Source organism: Leptinotarsa decemlineata, unplaced genomic scaffold, assembly GCF_025532065.1.
Source record: "Leptinotarsa decemlineata unplaced genomic scaffold, Ldec_3_MD MMD2_tig00026307_RagTag_RagTag, whole genome shotgun sequence".
In the NCBI taxonomy this organism is placed as follows: domain Eukaryota; kingdom Metazoa; phylum Arthropoda; class Insecta; order Coleoptera; family Chrysomelidae; genus Leptinotarsa; species Leptinotarsa decemlineata.
Genome location: NW_027412681.1, coordinates 17,998,617 through 18,018,722, shown reverse-complemented (window position 1 = coordinate 18,018,722; position 20,106 = coordinate 17,998,617). Strand labels below are relative to the sequence as shown.

The 20,106-nt window shown below is 35.6% G+C and overlaps 1 protein-coding gene across 2 annotated transcripts in view; it reads right to left on the bottom strand.

Annotated features, from left to right (window-relative positions):
* Positions 1 to 634: 634 nt before the first annotated feature.
* The window catches only part of loh (thrombospondin type 1 domain containing lonely heart), a 701,195-nt gene continuing 681,723 nt past the window's right edge, over positions 635 to 20,106 (bottom strand). For both annotated transcript variants that reach the window (XM_074181270.1, XM_074181271.1), the window contains exons 9-13: positions 18,662 to 18,932; positions 15,386 to 15,777; positions 11,647 to 11,995; positions 7,567 to 7,941; positions 635 to 3,241 (exon numbers count right to left, since the gene is read on the bottom strand). In XM_074181270.1, coding sequence (XP_074037371.1) covers positions 3,120 to 3,241; positions 7,567 to 7,941; positions 11,647 to 11,995; positions 15,386 to 15,777; positions 18,662 to 18,932 — 1,509 coding nt within the window. In that variant the 3' untranslated portion in view covers positions 635 to 3,119. The remainder of the gene's footprint in view (positions 3,242 to 7,566; positions 7,942 to 11,646; positions 11,996 to 15,385; positions 15,778 to 18,661; positions 18,933 to 20,106) is intronic.

Below are 20,106 nucleotides of genomic sequence, written 5' to 3'. Positions count from 1 at the left end.
CATTGTTTTTCCTCACAAATTCACACGAATTGAATAATTATTCACGTTCTCAACAGAAAATTTGACAAATATACATATTATGTTAATTCATGGCTCACGTTAAACAAATCAATTCATTTCAGTACTCTCAACAATTTTTTCTACTATTTTCATTTGCCACAAAAAATAAGAAACAAATACTTATATTTCATAAAAATGGTATTTTTAACAGTTCTTCCATATTTATATAAAACCCCTGGAATGCAGGGGCGTTTATTCGAGATTTGTGTAGTTGTGAAATACACCCGGGACGAACTTTCGGCATGTGATACCATCCGTGAAGAATCACGCTAGAACGTATTCTTTGCCATAAACCAACCAAAACTAATTTGCAAACAGGTTGATAATTGCAACACCTGACGAGCTATATTTGAAGGATATCAAGTCAAATAACCACGAATACCAAAGATATATGTAGTTCCAAACACCGATTTTATTGGGGACAGAAGAAATCAAACGTTGCACGCATGATACAGTCTTATACCACTGATGACATCTAAGAAATCAAAACAGCACTTTCTAGTTCTTGAATTCAACATTTGAACGTTACTCTTGACGATATTCCAGTAAATTATCACAACAAATAAAGCAGAAATTAGAGAAAAGTTTTATTTTTTATTGAATGACTAATAAATACATATATTCTAAAAGTAATACTTATTTTCGTACAATCTAGTTTAATATTATTCTGATGGTGTTTAAAGAATACAATCAAGATTCAATCAAATTAATAAAACAATTTGGCAAGTGCATAGTAGAACGTCAATTTGGCTCTAGATACAATTGAATCAATTTGGCAATGCCAACCTAAACAGAGAACACATTAAGTAATCTCGCACCTTCCTTAACCTAGGGTTATTCAATGGAGAAACAATCACAGACATCTATTTAAATCATAAGAGAGTATTTTTGTGATTTTGTGATGATACTGTAATAATTTCCACAAATACACCATACCAGGGTGGACCCAGAAGTACCCGGCCTGACCTAGAGATGACGGTAGTTGTTTGGAAAATATCACTGTATCCGAAAGTACACAGTCTATAAAGCATTTGTTTCAAGTTTGAAGGCGCTACGTTCCTTAGTATTTGTTTGGCAGCCATCAATAGCAAACGTTTTCACTGAATTTGTGAAAATGGAAAAAAATGGTCATCGTTATGTAGTACAATACTTTTACTTTAAAGGCTTCAGTCCAACCAATATGAAAGCAGAAGTGGATTCTATTCTGGGTGAGTCTGCTGTTTCGTTTACAATAGTAAAATATTGGGTAACAGAGTTTAAAAATGGCAGTACGAGCTGCCAATACGAGCATCGCAGTGGTCGACCAAATAAGAAGATGACTCCAGAAACTGTGAAGAAAATCCACAAAGCGGTACTGAATGACGGTGGACTGAAAGTGCGCGAACTAGCAGACTTAAGTATTTCAAAAAGTGGACATAAGCAAGCTGGGCGCAAGATGGGTGCCGCGTTTGCTCACAGTAGAGTAAAAACAGTGTCGCGCAGATACTTCAATTGAGTGTTCCGCGAAGTTTCATAGCAACAAAGCAACATTTTTGTGCTGTTTCACAACCATGGGTGAAACATGGGTCCATCACAAACGAAATAGTGGACTCAAAAGGAAGAACCGGCATGGTATCGGTTTTTTGCCCGTGAGATAATTTTCACTGAATATTAAAAAAAAGGGAAACTATCAACAGCGAGTGTTATGCGAACTTATTGCAACGTTTGAGTGAAGAATCAAGCAAAAACGATGGCATTTGGCTAATACAAAAGTGCTGTTTCGTCAAGACAATGCACCAGCTCACAAATCTATCATCACAATGACCAGAATAATCAAAATGAAGTTTGTATTGTTACTTTTTTCACCCTATTCGCCAGATTCAGCTCCCTTTCATTATTTTATGTTCCTAAACTTGGGAAAATGTCTCAGTTGTCAGAGACTTTCTAACGATGAAGAAGTGATGTCTGCAGTTGAGTTGAGGAGCAAGCAGTTCTTACTATAAAAAGGTTATCGAACTTATTGAACGTCGCTGGGAAGTGTATAGAGCTTCAAGGAGATTATGTTGAAAAAAAATACAATTTTGTTGGGCCGGGTACTTCTAGGACCACCCTCTGAAACCACAAACTGACCTTAATTGGCTACACATGGCTATGAATGTGACTTCTTAAATATATGAGTCAATGTCTGTCAACCATATACGTTTCTCCAATGTAAAAGGAAAGTATTGGTTCACATTGATTCTTCAAGTGGTTGCTGACATTGTGTTAATTTTCTGAATGCCAATTCAAATAAAGAAAATCTTCATAGTATTTTCCGATAATTTTTTTAGTATAAACTTTTCAGATGAATATTCCTAATGAAATTCACTTCAACTAGCTTCAAATTTGATTTTTTCTACAAATTGACAGTTTCATAAACCATAATATTTAGTTTAATATATTAGAAAAAAAACGCAACTTCAATACAGTCCATCTCATTGTTCTAAAATCAAGAATTTAACAAATTCTTACTTTATTTCAGATATAAGCCAATAGGTGCTTGTGATTCCAATCAATTCAAGGAATCTGTTACCCGAGAACTGAAGTTCCTAAATGAATTCGAAATTTTGTATACTGATAACAACAACGATCCGACATTGATTCAAATAATCATTGAGAGTCTTCAGTTCCGGGTACGGTACATACTTAAATGAAATTCAAATTAACATCAGTCAGAAGTTTCCCTATGTCTAATTTCAAGACGCTTCTAGATTTTAAGTATTCCAAACAAAGCGAGTAGATTCAGACAGAAAAATTATTATTGAATAACAAAAAAATCATTTGAAGTATTTGATGATGGCCATACTCAGCTTGTTAGTCGCAAAATGATTTGAACTCGAGAAATAGTTCTTAAATAATTTAATCTGGAAGCGTCAATTAAAATGTGGGGTACAAAATATCGGAGTTATTTTGAAATGGCTCACTCATACATTATTTTACATTCATGCTATCATTCGAATTCACTAAATATTTCAATCGATATTTATCAACTTCAGTACATATTTTGACTACACAGTTCTATTTATTCCAATCACAGCTTGTTACTCCAGAAGATCTTTAGCCCTCCTGCAGGATTCGCAACAGTGGCTTACATAGTACGGGTAATGACACAGTCTTGCCTGTAGTGCCAACTTGCATTTGTTAATTCTATCCACACAAGATCCTGGAAAATGAAAAACCAAATGAATGAAGTATTTTTTCAAAAAATGAAATATTTCAATCATGTTTTCCGCCACGTATGAATATATTTACGAACAAAATTGTTATATACAACATTAGCTTCTACTTTAGAATCATGTTTGGTAGAGCTCAAAGAAAGCATACTTTCATTGAACAGTCGAAAAATAGTAATTCAGTTGCTAGAGGGATCCAATCTACATTCACTGAGCTAGTAATGACTTTTTTATGTTAGGTTAGGTTAGGTCCAAAGTGAGTGGGTCTATTCGACCCACCACCGCAACCCGCAAGGGTTTATTATGGCTCACACCTATTCACACTCGACCAAATAAACCCAGCTTCTTAACGAAGCCGATTAGTTTGTATGGTGAGTGGTCTTTCAGGTCAGATGGTGAGAGTACGGCTCTGCCGAACTCTAAAAACCTGATTCGGTCCCAAGTGGTGTAGGCACAAAGTATGTGCTCTGCTGTTTCATTATTTTCGAAACAAAGGCGACACAAACTGTTCATCCCTACTGTAGTCCAACAATTGTTTGGTTTCAAGCTTCGAAGAGTGAATAAACGCCTTGGAGTGAGCCAATCCTGGAAGATTCTGCCAGATTCTGTCCGATAAAGCTTCTTGCAGCACCCTCTTTTGCAAGGAAGCCAGCAGCCTCATTGCCTTCCAAGCCAGTATATGGCCAGGTATCCAGACCAGAGACAATCTGTTGAGTCTCTCTATCGAGGAGAGTCGTTTTTGGCAATCAATCATTTTCGAGAATCGAATAGTTTCAATCGAACAAACAATTGAGACTCTAGAAATTTCACGATTAGTTCACTTCTATATGATAAAAAAAAATGATTTGTTTTTGTATTTTTGAGACAGATGAAACTTCCTCAATATGCAAAAAAATCTTCGGTAACACGACCAACTCAAAGTAACATATGAAATTACATCCAGTAGCGAGTGACCTAATGCTGGGATAATATTGAAAATAGATCAGATATCTGTAGAAGGGTTCCACTTTCAATATAGCAAATATGCATTCCTTCTCTCTTATTGTAGAGCTTGTACATTACTCTATTCATTTCAGAAATATCAGCTTCGCTCAATTGACGACTCTGGAATTTTGGATTAGGCATAACTTGATATTAATATACACCAATTTTTCTATAACCTATAAATCTAGGAACATCAACGTTACGACCGTTAGTCTGCTCAAAGTATTCGATTCCTTTTAGTAGGTATTTGTGATATATCGAGAGCTTGGAAGTATCAAATAATTTGATACTAAGTAGTCGATTCCGTCTATCACGTTTTTCAATGTAATCTCTATTTTAGGATGTTTACGATGCTCAAAATCATCTGCGTTCACATAATTCCAAAGGAGCCGAAATTTCTTATCTGTTTTCGCCGGACTGACCCACATAATGTCTGCACAGCATGGAACAGTGTCACATCCAAAAGATGCAGCCGATGAGGCATTCAAAAGTTTTCAGGAACTCCGAGGATGCTGCATCTCTTGGTATCAACCAATACACTGCTTTCTTCATCCCACCCCATTTCAAGAGATTTTATGCTTACTCAATCACCCCATTTACCTCTGGTTATTTGTTCTGAGTGAATAAAAAGTAAACCGTTTTTGTCATTGGAAGATCTTGGCTCCTGCCGAGAAACGTCAAAATTAGTAGCAAATTGCCAAAAACGACTCTCTTCGATAGGAAGACTTAACAGATTGTCTCTCGTCTGGATTTCTGGCAATACTGTTCTGGAAGGCAATGAAGCTGCTGGCCCCCTTGCAAAAGAGAACTACCTTGCTTCATCGGACCTGAACCTGTCACTGACATCGCTTTAGGCTTTGCCAAACATAGATTAAACACCTGGATGGCAAGAAGATGTATGGACTTCTGGCAGAATCTTGCAGGGTGTGCTCACTTCAAGGCGTCTATTCACCCTTCGAAGCTTGATACCAAACAAATGTTGGACTACAGTAGAGATGAACTACGATGTCTAACAGGCCTTCTTTCAGATCACTGTAATTTGAATGATCATATGCAGAGAGTCGGACTGTCGGAAGACAGTGTGTGTCGCCTCTGTTTGGAAAATGATGAAACAGCAGAGCACGTACTTTGTGCCTGCCCCGATGGGGACCGAATCAGGTTTTCAGAGTTCGGCAGAGCCGTACTCTTACCATCTGACCTGAAAGACCACTCACCGTACAAACTAATCGGCTTCGTTAAGAAGCTGGGTTTATTTGGTCGAGTGTGAATAGGTGTCAGCCACAATAAACCTTCGCGGGTTGCAGTCGAGGGTCGAATAGACACACTTACTTTGGACCTAACCCATCCTAACCACAATTAGGTTCTATGGAATGTAAGCAATTCAACGAAATGAAAAAGTGACTATTTTGCTTGAATCATGAATTAATTCTATTTTTTCTGATCTGCAGAGGCGGCGTAAGGTGTGGGCGGTTTGGGCCACCACCCACGGACACGCGGTGCAAAGGGTCTCGCGCATCAAATCCAAAAATAAACTAAAAAAAATACATTGGAAAATGCATTATAACATTCTCAACCTTCGTCGCACAAAAGCATATGAATGAAAAATTCGTGAATATATTTCTTTTTCTGATAAACTATATTATATTAAAAACATCAATTTATATTAATTAATAAAATTGATTAACTAAAAAATTATCATTTTTGTCGTTCCTGATCATTCGTTTTTATTTAGTCTGGCAACATTATTTGACGTTCAGCTCCTATTGTGGGGAATCCCCGGTCATGGACCTCGGGACTTCCCCTTAATAGAAAGACATTCAATGTATCGCATGCAGACGCAGTCTAGCTTCATTTTCCTATATTATAATTTATCTAATAGATAAAAATGAATGTTTGTTGGTTGGTTGGTTGGTTGGTAAGTGATAAACTTCTACATCGCTCAACCGATCGTGATGAAACTTGACATGAACAAGTAATTTTTCATAGAGAAGGTTTTTAGGCTATACATTTTTCTGTAACTCGCCACTAGATGGCGGTGTAGAACAATTTTTTTGAAAGCACTGTTCTATAACGCTGCGCACGCCTAGATTCGTTGATTCTGATTCTGTCAAAACATTGGAACAGGAGCGATACAACTACATAGTACTAGTAATTTATAAAAGTATTTTATGTGACAATGAATAATAGTACATGGTTTTAAAACGATAACACGTTTCTAATAAGTAGAAATTCGAATGGTGTCGTGAAAAAAAATGTGTTTATTTTATTTATCAAGAGTAAGATAAGAAGTATTCATTATACTCACACTCATATTTTTCACATTTTTCTTCACAAAGCATGACACGATTGAAAATCATGTACATTATTTGTTTCATATCTACCATTTATTGCGGTAGAATCCACCTTGAATTTTTCATTATGCGTTTCATATTGTATTAAACATATATTCCGTTAGTGAAAACTATGTCCCGTTCAGTCAATAAGAGAGAGACTAAAAGGGGGAAAATGAATCTGATTCAGCAAAAAAAAAATTTTTTTGTTTCTTTAATTAAAGTAAAGTGAGTAATTAGCCGCAGTTTCCATGACTTTGACTGGGGTTTTAGTACGGCGACCAAAACATGTTTTTTTGTTGATTTCAAGTCGAGTTTTTTTAATTTGTTGTTTAATATTCCGAAAAAAGTAGAAATTTTGGTGAGTGTTCCTTAATAAATAAAAAAATTGTTCCATTTCAAATTTTTTTCTATTTTATAAACTCTTCTTCTTGCACCATTATAGGACCTCGCGAAATGTACTTTGCCTATATTAAATTTAGGTCTTGCGCTGCCAATGCTGATATGTACCTCCTTTATATGAATCTGGAATATCATAAGGAACCTGTGTGCTATCTGGGTAGTTGTTATAATTATTGAAAATAATTTTGAATGGGTAATGGTAAAAACCAACAATTTGAATTGGATATAACTAGAAAAACATTGATTTTACATATACCCCACGGAAAATGTAGAAGAATGGGTAATTATTTTATTCAAATAGAAAAATATACAAGATGTTCCATTCGGAAAAGGGGAATACTACTGAGTATTGTTTCCAAAACTTGAGATATTGATAAGGATCATAATAATTTTGGCTAAATATTCATGAAAAATTATTCCTTAATATCTCTACAAACGAAACTAGCTATTATGTAGGTAAAAAGTCCGCAAAATGAGTTTTCAATAATTTGGCATTATCGCCACAGTTTTTCGGAAACTATTTTCTCAGTGAGCTGAAGGAATATAGACTATAAAGATATAAGTCATCATAAACCATACTATGGAAATTGAGTACTTACGATCCACTGGTTCGTCTTGTACAGGCTTAGACCTATCCCTGTTATCGGCTTTACTTTCGCAAGCGCAAGTCCTCTTTGCTACAGGCATGTCATTTTCCGGACAACCGTTGGCTTGCCTTCCGTGAATATCCAAACATCTCACTTCTCGTCTCTGAACCCCGATGGGGCACGTGCCCTCGCAGGTTCTCCAGTCGCCAAAGAACCAGTGAGAAGGACAGACTCCGTCACAAGGTTGTTCTTCTGAAGGTTTAAGATGTCCTGGACAGGTCATTTCGTTAGTTATATGCGATCGTCCTCTGATTTTGACGACACAGAAAACTTCTCGTTTTTGCAAGGCACTTCCAGAACAAGAGTCTGAGCAGGTGCTCCATGGTCCTATAAAAATTTGTATCATCAGAAGTGACTCAAAGTTGATGGTACACTATTCGATATAAATTGTACTTATCAAAATTAAATTATAAATCAACAATCAAACATTTTTATTCATTACGGCCCTTTTTTGTTTGTTCAAATTGAATGCGTGATCTGTGTGTTATATTTATCAACTTTTGTCTTCAATATCCTATCATGATTTGCAATTTCTTTTCCTTTTTTCGATTACTATGCTTTTGTTTATTGAAATATTACTGAAACGTGCTTAGCAAAAATGATGTGTGTTCTTGTCACTACAAAAGCAGGTTTATCAGTTTTAAAATGTTTGACCTGATGTCCAAGAATTGAGAGTGTAATTGGTAGCCCAGTGTGTAATATTCATTTCTACCGATGAAGCTACGGTGTTAGCGTAACGCGTAAGTAACGGGTCAGTTCATTCATTATTATTTCCCAAGGTTCAACTGTTCGAGCCCTGTCCCCGAAACCCCCATACATTCGGGAGGGCACGCCAGCATTATCAATTAATGGCCCCTATCCACACCATTGGTCCGAGGATCATGTATACATTTATCTGGTCAAAATGTCTGTCTTAGTGCGGAAAGCCGACATGATCTTCAGATTCGAAAGTACAGAGGGCATCGTTCCACTATATAAGAACTCCAATATTTCACTCATTTTTTATCCTTCTTCCATTATTTTTCCCTGAGGTTGTGCTGGTCGGGGCCTATCCCCCGAAGGCCTGATACATTCAGGAGGGCGAGCCAATATTAACAACCAATGACCACTTCCCCCACTGTGGGTAAGTGATCATTGAGTCCGAGAATCATGTGCTCTATGCAAGCGCAGTATCTAGGAATTACAGCTTCCTGCATTTGTCCATCCAAAATTTTTCCCTTAGTGTGGCAAGCCGGCATGATCCTGAGGTCAGCTGATTCAGTGTCGTCAACTATATAGAGTTCACAGAGGAATGCTTCAATTCCTGTTCTCTCATGGTCGCGGATCATGCAGAGAGGGAGATTAGAACTCCTGACTTTAAAGGCTCCATACTGCTCCATTCTGCTACTACTCCATTCTGTCCTGTAGATACTTCAAATTAAAAAATCCACTGCCTTCCTGTTGTCGAGGGAAAGTACAACTGTGAATCGGACGATTTAGGATGCAAACTTCTATGAAGTTGCATCATTCATAGGGTCTTTACGTTGAGTTGATACAGCTTTTTCCGAGTTCACTCCATTACTCCATACGAGTAGTGAAGTACTATTATGATTATTATTGATTTTTTCAACGCAGGGTAAGCTGGTCGGGTTCCCTGTGGTTCCAATACATTCGGAAGGGCGCACGAGCATCATCAACCAAATACCACTCCCCACACCGTGGGAGTGATAACGAATGAAACATCATATTTTTCTGATTCCCGATCCTTCATTTTATTGAAAAAACCTCAATATTTCATTTCAATTATTTATCAATAACTCTTATCCACATCCTCTGTTGAAGAAGATCTAAGAACGTCTAAGATAATATTAACAACAACCAGTTGGATCAAACTCCTTTGCAGTATAATAATAATACAAATGAGACTACTCCACCTTTAGACCATATTTTGTTTCCTTTTTTATCTTATATCGATGATGTGACATCATGCAGAATTTTCAGAAATATAAATGTTTTTTGTTACTTTTCTTTTTGGTAGATTGATTATATTGACTTATTTAATTATATTGACATGCATTATTTCTATAAATTTCATTTCTTTTTGAGACGGCCATTCTCACCAACAAGTAAGTTTGAACATTTTTGTTAATAAAAAAATTACTATTACCATATAACTTCTTCTAGCTTGAAGCTGATAATAAATTTTATTGAAATTAAACATTAAATCCGTTTATATCCGAACTCTGGTGAAATTATTAGTTATCAATTAGGTAGAAGGGTATATGATTCCAACTGATATATTATACGAAGCACTGTTCATGTTACTATGAGCACGCCTGAGGAACCTTTTGTATAGCAAAACACGTTTTGCGATTTTGTGAACTGTTTAGTGAAAATATCACAGTAAAGTGTAACTTGAATACGTTATGGATTTTTATCAAGTATCGCATATTCATAATCCTCTTTAGATACAGACCGTTGCACATTTGTCTATCCAGAATTTCATACCGATATATCATACATGTATTTTTGAGAAAGAAGGTTTTTGGCTTTCTACTACTCCATCTTAATACAAAAAACAAGGACGAGGGAATCTTCCAAGAAAAGGAAGGAAGTAATCAATTTTAAAATAAGTAACTCTATACATGGATGTGTAGATCATGCAAAGAAGTAACTTTCAGACACAAAACTGAAAGAAAGTCCTCCTGAAACAGCTACTTACAGAAGATACTTTTCTCTACTCAGTTTGTATTTCAAACATTCGTTGTGGAATAAAAATCAAATATCATTCACATGAGTTCTACTTTAAATGAATGGTAATATAATACATAATATAATAATAATAATATACTAATATAATACATGTACTCTCCCACCACTCACAAGGACTGATAGAGTTTTTTTGTCCAGATGCATGAAGTTGAAGATCGTCCATATGAAACAAATGGTTGACCTTATGCCTCCGGGTTTCGGGGGTGTCTCGGGCGTGGGATGCAGAAAAGAAGGGAACTGACGGAATCGCCCTGAAATACACCTCTCCAGAAAGTAGCCTGAACAGATGTTATGAAGAGAATACATCAGATTTGTTCGAAGCATCCCACCATTTTGTAGGGTACTGCAAGGCATCTGAGCAAACTGAAGATGAGTTAATGCCTTGTTCTATCAAATGCCTTGCTGTAATCGATCGAGGCCGCGGAGAGGTTAGACTATGAGTCTAACCTATATGAATCCTGAGTTACACGTGTATTGATGGGCAGGTTCTCTTCACATTAGGCGACAGTCTCTCTTCGAGCATCTCTACTCATATTTTCATTCGAATACTTGGTCAATTTCTGTGAGCAGTCGTGTGTACAACATGCCCGTAAATTTTGTAATTCTCAGAGAGCCAAATCTTGTTGAAAACAGGGTGTGAATGGAATGAGCGAATGGAAAGAAGAAAGAAGGATGTACTTGACAAGATGAAAATAAGTAACCAGTGTTAGTATAACCATCGTCAATTGATGAGCGGCGGAACAAGAGGTTAGTGATGAATTTAAAGGGCGCAGACTCTGCTGATCCTAATGGCTGCCTTAAACAATGTAGGTACATTATTGAATTATAAGGAAAATATATTTATTGTTTTCTTCAGTACAGTTCATTAATATAATTACGTAATGAAGATAAGAGTTTCTTTATTTGCTGATTTCCATCCCTCCAAAATTGAAGTAACTTAGCATTTGGTTTCCGAAACGAACTGGTGATCCTTTGAGAATGGTGAGTTAAGACCATGGGGTCATGGAAATTTTCCTTTGAGACTGTCATTGAATGTGAATGACGTCATGACATTTGAATTTCCGTTGTCCAAAATGACATTGTGTGTGTTTGTGAAGGGGTAGATTGCATACAAGGTAATAACAGGGTTTAACATTGTGCGGTCGGGTATGGCGGTCGAAATTTTTCAACATGATTTGTTAATTTGTTCTTCAAGAATTTGGAGTTTATCATTAGGTAAAAACTTTAATCAAAACAAAATATAAAACTCTTCCTTAGGGATATTCTCAGATAAAAACTCACCTGTAAACCACTGACCATCACACTGCTTATCACTGGAACATGCTCTGGATAGCTCGGGTTGGACATCATCCTTACAACTGTCTCTATCTTGATAAGCACACACTGCGAACCTTTTCTGAGTACCTGTTCCGCAGTCTTCTGAACAATGCGACCATTCCGTTGTCAACCATACTGAAATGGATCTGTGACTCGCAGTTGAAGTATGTGAATCACTTACTGGTGGAGCAGGTACATTGCAGGAACCAACGTTGCAATATTCCGCATGCGGAGGGCGATCCTCTGGTCTACACCTACCTGATGGACAAGTAACTGATCGAGTTCTGTGACCAGTTCCGCAAGATACGGAACACTGAAAATTAGATTCAGATTCAAAGTAAGTTATGACAGAGGAAATTTGTATGAATAGACGAAAACTGGTAAGTTGCTTGATATTCGCGGATCATCTGCATATGGGTAAATAAACAGACAATAGGCAAATAGATAGGAAGATACATATTTGGGAAAGAAAGGTTTTGGATTTCAACTTCTAAAAATATATTCCTTTCAACTTAGAAAGATCCGTAGTAGATCAAATTCTGAACTTTAAATGCTCATCGAAATTGGAAGAGTGTAATAAATATTTCGAAGATACCTATATATGAAACAAAATATAATTGAAAGATGAAATGAGTCATAATCCACAGTGCAAAATAGTATTGAACGAAAAATGGAACATGAAAATACTGCATTATTGGGAGTTTGAGGTTAGTATTTTCAGGGGATATGGATGAGAATTTGAGTATTTAACTCTCTGAAAATAATCAGTTTTTCAAAAGTTTTATGTTAAATGAACTTTTGTAGGTTGATCATGTTTTTTTTGTTCATAATGTTATTGTCGGATTTCTCAACTATAAGCATAATGATATTTTGAATGACATATACACTGTAGAATGGTTTGCTCGTATGCCAATTTGACTTACATACTATTCCAAGTTCTATTTTACTCATATCATATATGGAAATCTAACTGTTTGGATATTTGTTGATGAGACGAAGAAAAACTCAAGAATTTGGATATTTGGATGGAATTTGGCGAAGAGAGTTTATAACTTGGTACATTGAATGATTTAATTTCGGTGAATAATATGACCTAATTTATATCAACACCACCCTCACCACTTTGATATAATAAATGTCATTCTAATAACTGATGATGTCATCAAGGTGATCTTGGGAGATATATCTGATGCATAGGTGTGAATGGTGTCATAGAAATGTTTTTTAATACTAGCGAATAGCATCATGACATTGGAATGTCTGTTGTCTGTGATAACATTTTGTGTGTTTGTGACGGGGGTAGATTACATACACGGTAAACACAGGGTTTGACATTGTCCTCCACAAACGTCTGCATAGTTCAAAGATCCACCAACTAATAAACGGTCCTTCCTGTTAGCTCATCAAGTTGATGAGTGGTGAGAAGAGGTCGTGACAGCAGCAAACAAAGCCATTACGTCCGCCTCTGGGCATGGAGAGAGACATGTGCACCCCACAAAGTTTCTCTGACTGATGTGTGCTCATCTCTATGCCGGATACCTCTTCCAAAGCTGCGGTGGTGGGGCGGGTGCGACTTCACTGCCTCTAGAGGTAGAGAGTGCACACGATAGCACTCCACTGCCTGCTTGCATCACCTTCTGTTAGAGCATTGTGATCGGATTGGTCATGAGGTTGCCTGGGACATGAGGTAGTTATAGTGAAAAACAGTTCATCCAAAGGCGGACGTGATAATTTTATTTGCGGCTGCTGTGACCTCCTCTCACCACTCACCAACTCGAAGAACTAACAAAAAGTACCACTCATCAGTTGGTAGATCTTACAACTACGCAGACGTGTGTGAAATCTGTTCAAACTTGTATGGAGTATACATGAAACACAATGTTAAACCCTGTTATTACCTTGTATGCAATACACCCGTTCACAAACACATAAAATGTCATTTTGGACAACGGAAATTCTAATGTCATGACGTCATTCATATTCAATGATAGTCTCAAAGGAAAATTTCCATGTCGCCATTCGAACTTATACACCCGACACATTTTTCAAGGTCACTTTGATGACATCATCAATAATTGAAATGTCATTTATTACGCCATAGTGGTGGGGGAGACCTAGAACCGGCTGCAATCTCCTACTAGTTATTGATAAACTATCATCTGCATTCGACTTCTTCTGCAGTATAAAATATTCAAGTGATTAGAATTCATACGTTCTTTTATAAGCATCAAATGATTTATTATTTCCCACCTTCATGATATTTTTCCTAGACTCTCTTCTGCTTAGCAAATCGAATTTTATTGATTGTTCTGTTATATAGTGAATAAGTGAGAAATTGAGTGAAAGCCAAATATTTTTTGTAAAAAATGTTTTGCTTTTTACTTCTCCATATAACGAAAAATGTGAGAAACTTTCGAAAAAAAAAATATCTACAATGAAAGCCCTCATTAAAGATGTGTAGTTCATACTCAGAAATATCTTTAGATAAAAACTGGAGAAAAAAAACCATTTCAAAACAACTCCTTTCACATGAACTTTAAATTACATGAAAGGAATTTTTTTTTCGAAACAGCTACCATCATATGAACATTAAATTAGACTAAAATTACTTTTTTCATTTTGTTCTTGTTACAATTTTCAAACGTTCCAACTACAACTGCGACAGTCATCTTCAGTGGCGTGGTCGAAGGTCAACGTTTTGTTTGTACTACAAATATCGTTATGGAATTGAAACAGATACCATTCATCAAAGGTCTACTATCATCTCTAATGGTGTACTTGGAAGTTTTTGGACAAGACACTTGTCTTATCACCACCTCAGCACAGTTTTGGATAATAAGTATAAAAAAACAAAGGTCATATTTTTTTCATAACATATACGACTTTGTGTCACTGAAAGAGAAAAATCTGCTCTTGCCACGATGAGAGTCCGAATAAACATTCAAACATTCTCAGCCATAAACATTTCATTTGAATTGAATAAGAGAATATTTTTAGGTAATATAATTTTTTTTGGAAGTCCCCATATTTTTTGTTCAATGGATGAGTAGATAGCCAAATAGACTAGGATTAGATTTGTTTTTTTTCTGTCTATGTGGCTTTATAATTGGGTGCAGAGAAAAAAAATGGATATTGAAAAAACAATAGGAAATAAATTTAATCCGCCATACCGCTTGCACTGTAGTAGAGCAAACTAACTGCAGTTTTGCATTTAAGTGATTAGAAATCGATACTCTAATTTCTAATTAGTATACTATACTATATTTTCTTCTAAAACGGACATTAGAAATAGGTCTGCAGTACAATTTCTTTATCATGATAAAATCTCTTGAAAATTGGAATAACTTTCGGTTATTTTCCAGTTATCCAGAGTTCAATTTTCATTAGAATCTACTGGAAAAAGTTAATGGTTTCGAGAAAAAACTCATTACAAAATTGGATTTCGTATCATTTTCTTCTCTATAATATTTCGTTGTTATTTTTTTAGGAAGGCACTCCTATCTCCCATGTAGCGTAACAAAAACAATCAATCTTCAAGTATATAAATTCTCGGGATAAAAATATCTGGTCGAAGGCAAATTCAAACTCAGGATATTTAGATAGTGGTCGGTCACACTACCGCTGCGACAATTCACCGCTATTTAGAGTTAGTTGTTCATCAATTTAATGTGTAGTTTCTCATGATTCTTCAAGATTTTCTCACCTGAGACCATGGGCCAGCAGACCACTCCAAAGCATTGAATTTGTGTTCATCAAACGTGCGAGGCAATTCGTTATCACTTAGACTTTCGCAAGCACTCAACTGGCAGATCCTAGTTTGACTAGTGGGCTTCGGGATTGAACATTGAGACTCGCTCACAGGGACTGAACCCGCAACCAGATCTTGCCTGCACTCGGGAATGTTCTGCTGGACACCGTCGCCACAAGTGACGCTGCAATCTGTCCACCTGGAGTGCCAAGAGGGTGGACAAGGTTCGGTATTGCAATGAATCGGTGGTGGAGAAGGAGCTCTCAAATGGGCGCACTTTCTTTCAGACACTGGCACTTGAGTTTGACCCGCTTCCCTAGTGCAAACTCTCACGTAGTTTTGAAAACCTGCGATAGAAAACATTGTTATTATAATCTTTTAATCAATGAATTATTGGGTGAAAATAAGACAAAATTCTGAAATAATTTTTCATGTTAACTAGTTTAGTGATCCAATAATTTTTCTGAAAAAGGGGCTGGTTGGGTAACAGGATCAATTTTTTTCTCTTAAAAAAAACATTGTTTTCTTGCCGACGTTTTGAATTTGATTAAATTCTTCTTCAGGGCTCGAAAAGTATTATTTTCGTGTTGATAATATTACTATTTCAAAAACCATCAGACATATTAGTTACTTTTTTGAAAACAGAAAATAATAAACATTGGGTTTGTTTCATGTCGTTTTGTGTTGGTGTTGTCTCGGAAATTTGTTGTTGCAATGTTATTTATTTTTATTTTTCAAATATGTATCTAATATGTCTGATGGTTTTCAAAATGGTAATATTATTAACACGAAAAAAACAACTTTTCGAGCCCTGAAGAAAAATTTAATTAAAATCGAAACGTCGGCAAGAGTACAATTGTTTTTTTAAGAGAAAAAAATTGATCCTGTTACCCAACCAACCCCCTTTTCAAGATTATTTCAAGTGTCTGGTACTTGTAACTTGTTAGAATATGAATACATGACTACTTTTTTTATTTAGATATACAGTATCCGAAAAAAGTCTAATCCATTTGAACATTTTTTTATTATTTAATTTTTTTAATCTGACTATTGAATTTCAATTTTATCTGATGAGGTTAGCCAGAAAATGAAAGTTTTATTCAAAAATCAAGAATTCCTTTTGTGAATAATCAAAAACTTTCATTGAGAGAGTTATTTGTCTACAAACTCTTTTCAGATTTGAAATTCACAAGAATTCCCAAGAAATTCTCAAAACCAGGATTGATGAAAATAGATTTTGAATTTTCATTGAAAATAATTGATTATAAAAGGTGAAATGGGAAAAAATGTTTTGCTGGCTGTCAGTAAAATTACTAAAATATTCTTGAAAGATATTTTGCGTGATACTATTACAAGTGAGACGTTAGTGACAAGTTATCTGAATGTTGTGCACAGATTCAAATAAAAATAGGAAAATATAGAAAAGTGAAACATATTTTTTTATTTAAACAGATCTCGAATGGAACTATACCTCTGATATTATGAATAGTGTAACGTATTTACATATCTTTATGTTTGGATCAGAATATGTTATTGATTAACGATTTCAATTCGATGAAGCTGTTTATACAGAATTATATGGAATATACGAGTATGTTACCGCCGAAAAAGGAATAGTATTTTGCAGTACCGATGACTTCAATTGCAGTGAAAAATTTCGATATTTTGGAAATTAGGGTTTACTCCTATATAGAATTTCAATTCATGATATTTCTAGTATATGATGAAATAAATTTGAAATTTGACCATTGCATTTTGGGATAATGCAGCAAATTTGAAAAAAAAAACATGGTGACTGAAAAATATTCAAGAATAATAATAATTCTGTGGTCGAAAAGACATTCATATTGTATCATGATAGAATGATAACTGCAGACCTCTCGAGAAAAGTTTTTGAATCTTGGTGAGTTGGCTGTAAAACACCGTGTGAATATCCAAAATCCACTGATTCCAGTGCCATTTGGTACTGGAATCATGGGAGAACTAAGTGTGTGAGATAAAATTGAACTTGTGCGCCTTGTCGGAGAAAAGGGAAGCTGCCAGAGAATTTCAAAACAGACATCCTGATAAATTTCCAGTGAGCAGCGGGTTGTGTACCGAGGCATATGTTCAGAAACAGAAATAATCCACATTATGAGAAAAGAAATGTTGTGGGAATATTGCAAAATTTTCGTAATAATATCCATTCAAATTTGTGAATGGCAAGTTTGAACTCAAATATCCCTAGAGAAAATATCAGGAAAAGCATTGTGAAAATTTAAAAATAAAACCATTCGAACCAAAAATTTCACATACTCCGGAACCGAGAGATGAAGAAAGAAGGTTATGTTTATGAGCTCAACGAGGATATTTGAATGATATAAAATTCTTCAAAATAATTTTGTTAGGTGATGAAGCTACCTTCACTACAATAGGAGTACCCTCGTTCGAAAATCCAAGATACTGGTCTGCGTATGATACTAATTGGGTTATAAACGCAAAAAGATAATACTTCCATAAAATAAATGTGTGGTGCAGAATAATCCATGATGAGATTATCGGTTCATTTTCCTTCGAAAGTAATGAATGGAAATATATTTTTAGACTTTTTGAAGAAATGAGTTTTGGAACGCAATACATACATGAATTTGATATTTCAATTAGACGGATCTTGATTTGAATGTTGATAAAGCTACCGTGTTAGCGAAACATATATTTTTCAAATAAAGTTTGTGGCGATCAAATGAAATGAAATGGATATTTTTTGATGATGATATACCACCATTTGAGACAGCGCCCAGTCCAATAGTGATTCTCCTGTATTTTAACCTTGAAAAGTTCGCAACAGGCCTTGGTTTTTGTAAAAGAAAATGATATTTGGTTCCAAAGTACAGTTTTTTGAACTATTCAATACAGAATTGAGTTCTTCGAAATCGGAGAAAAGATGGAGAATTTAAAAAGGAGCCCTGTTTCAAGTGGGTCACACTGTGTGTTGAGTTGGTAATCATCAATAAAATTTACAATTTCACTATTGAGTTTCAGTTACAATTTCAGCCATTTTCAGGCCTACGAAAGAAGTGAATATCATTATTCAACAACATATTTTATCCAGATATAGTATTCAGAGTAGATCTTTTTTATTAATTTTCTAAGGAATATGTGAATTCTAATATTATTTTAAACTTCAGTTCGGAAAAAAATTCCCCTCATTTTCTTTTGTAATAACTTTCTGATAAAAAAATAGATTATCACCTCCTCCACAAGATTTCGAACAAGCTGTCAACCCGGTGATCTTCCAGTGAAAATGTTTTCTCCTTAGCCTAGTTCTGCGATGGGGTACAGGAGGCCTAGCCTCGTCTCTTTGATTGAAGGAAGTATTGAAAGACGTATCGAGTTTTCTTGTTTCTAACACCATCGGTTCGATTATCGGTCGTTTTATTGAAGGTGGAGCTATAGCAGGAATTTTAGCGATCGGCAACGAATATCCGTACTTGATACCATAGTTGGTTTGATAGTTGACGATCTGTAATGAGAATAATTATTTATTATCACATCTGAGTGAGAAAAAATTTTTAATTTAAGATTAAAAAAATATTTCATAGTTTTTCATAGTTCATCATCAGTTTTCTTATAGAACTTTCTAAATGTTACAATTGGGAATAATATAGCGTTTGGTAAACATGAGCTAAACGAAATACTCATAAACTCAAGTTCCTTGAAACTTTTTTGAGTATTTTTCTTTTCACTTTGCCATCTAGTAACGCTTGACCTTATATTTATTATGATTGGAAATTCTTTATCATATCGAACGGTCAAATAGGACCCATGAAGATAATCTGCATAACTAAACAAAGAGAGTGATTCGTAAAATATTTTTTTTTGCAATGAATGTCTAAAGTTTGCAAAAACCTTCTTCAGAACACTACTATACCATATAACAAGCATTTTCTAATGATACTGCATCAATTTGTAATCTTCAATATCGGGGATGTGGAATGAATTCCTTTTTACAGGTAATTACTATGAGAAATCAGCCTGTGGACCATAGTCAACATCCGGAAATTAGCTTTACCACAGTAATTTCCGGCCATACGAATATAATCTGCAGCTATTAAAATCCAACGTCCATCAAGATTTTCGCACAATACCTTCAGGTCGCCTTGACAACTTTGATCCTATGTTTATGCCTGTTTACTATATAATTGAAGTGTAGCCCCCATAGCCCCGACACATTCGGAGGCTGCGCTGGCGTCATTAACAATGACCAATAGAGTGAGGTAAATGATTATCAGCTTCAAGAATCATGTGTCCTGAGCAGGCGCAAACAGCCGAGAAAGACAACCTTTCTGCCATATTGCAACAAGCCGGTACGATCTTGAGATTGGAGATAAGGGAGGGCATCATTCCACTATTTTCACAGAATGATCCATATAGGGTTTGGGGGATTTTAAAAGAAAATCTCCATTTTCTTTTGTTTTTACTTCTATTTTTGAACAATATTCGCCTCACACGGAAATGAAAACTACAAATATTGTTTTACTCTGATGATCAAGAAGGATTACATCAGGCTTATTTAGTTCGCATCAGCCAGAGAGCGGAAAATGAATAGTTTTAACACGTCTCATTCAATATTCCACGTAGCACGAAGCAACTCCAGTGCCTCGTCAATTCCGTAGGAGTATCGAAGGTGGTAACAG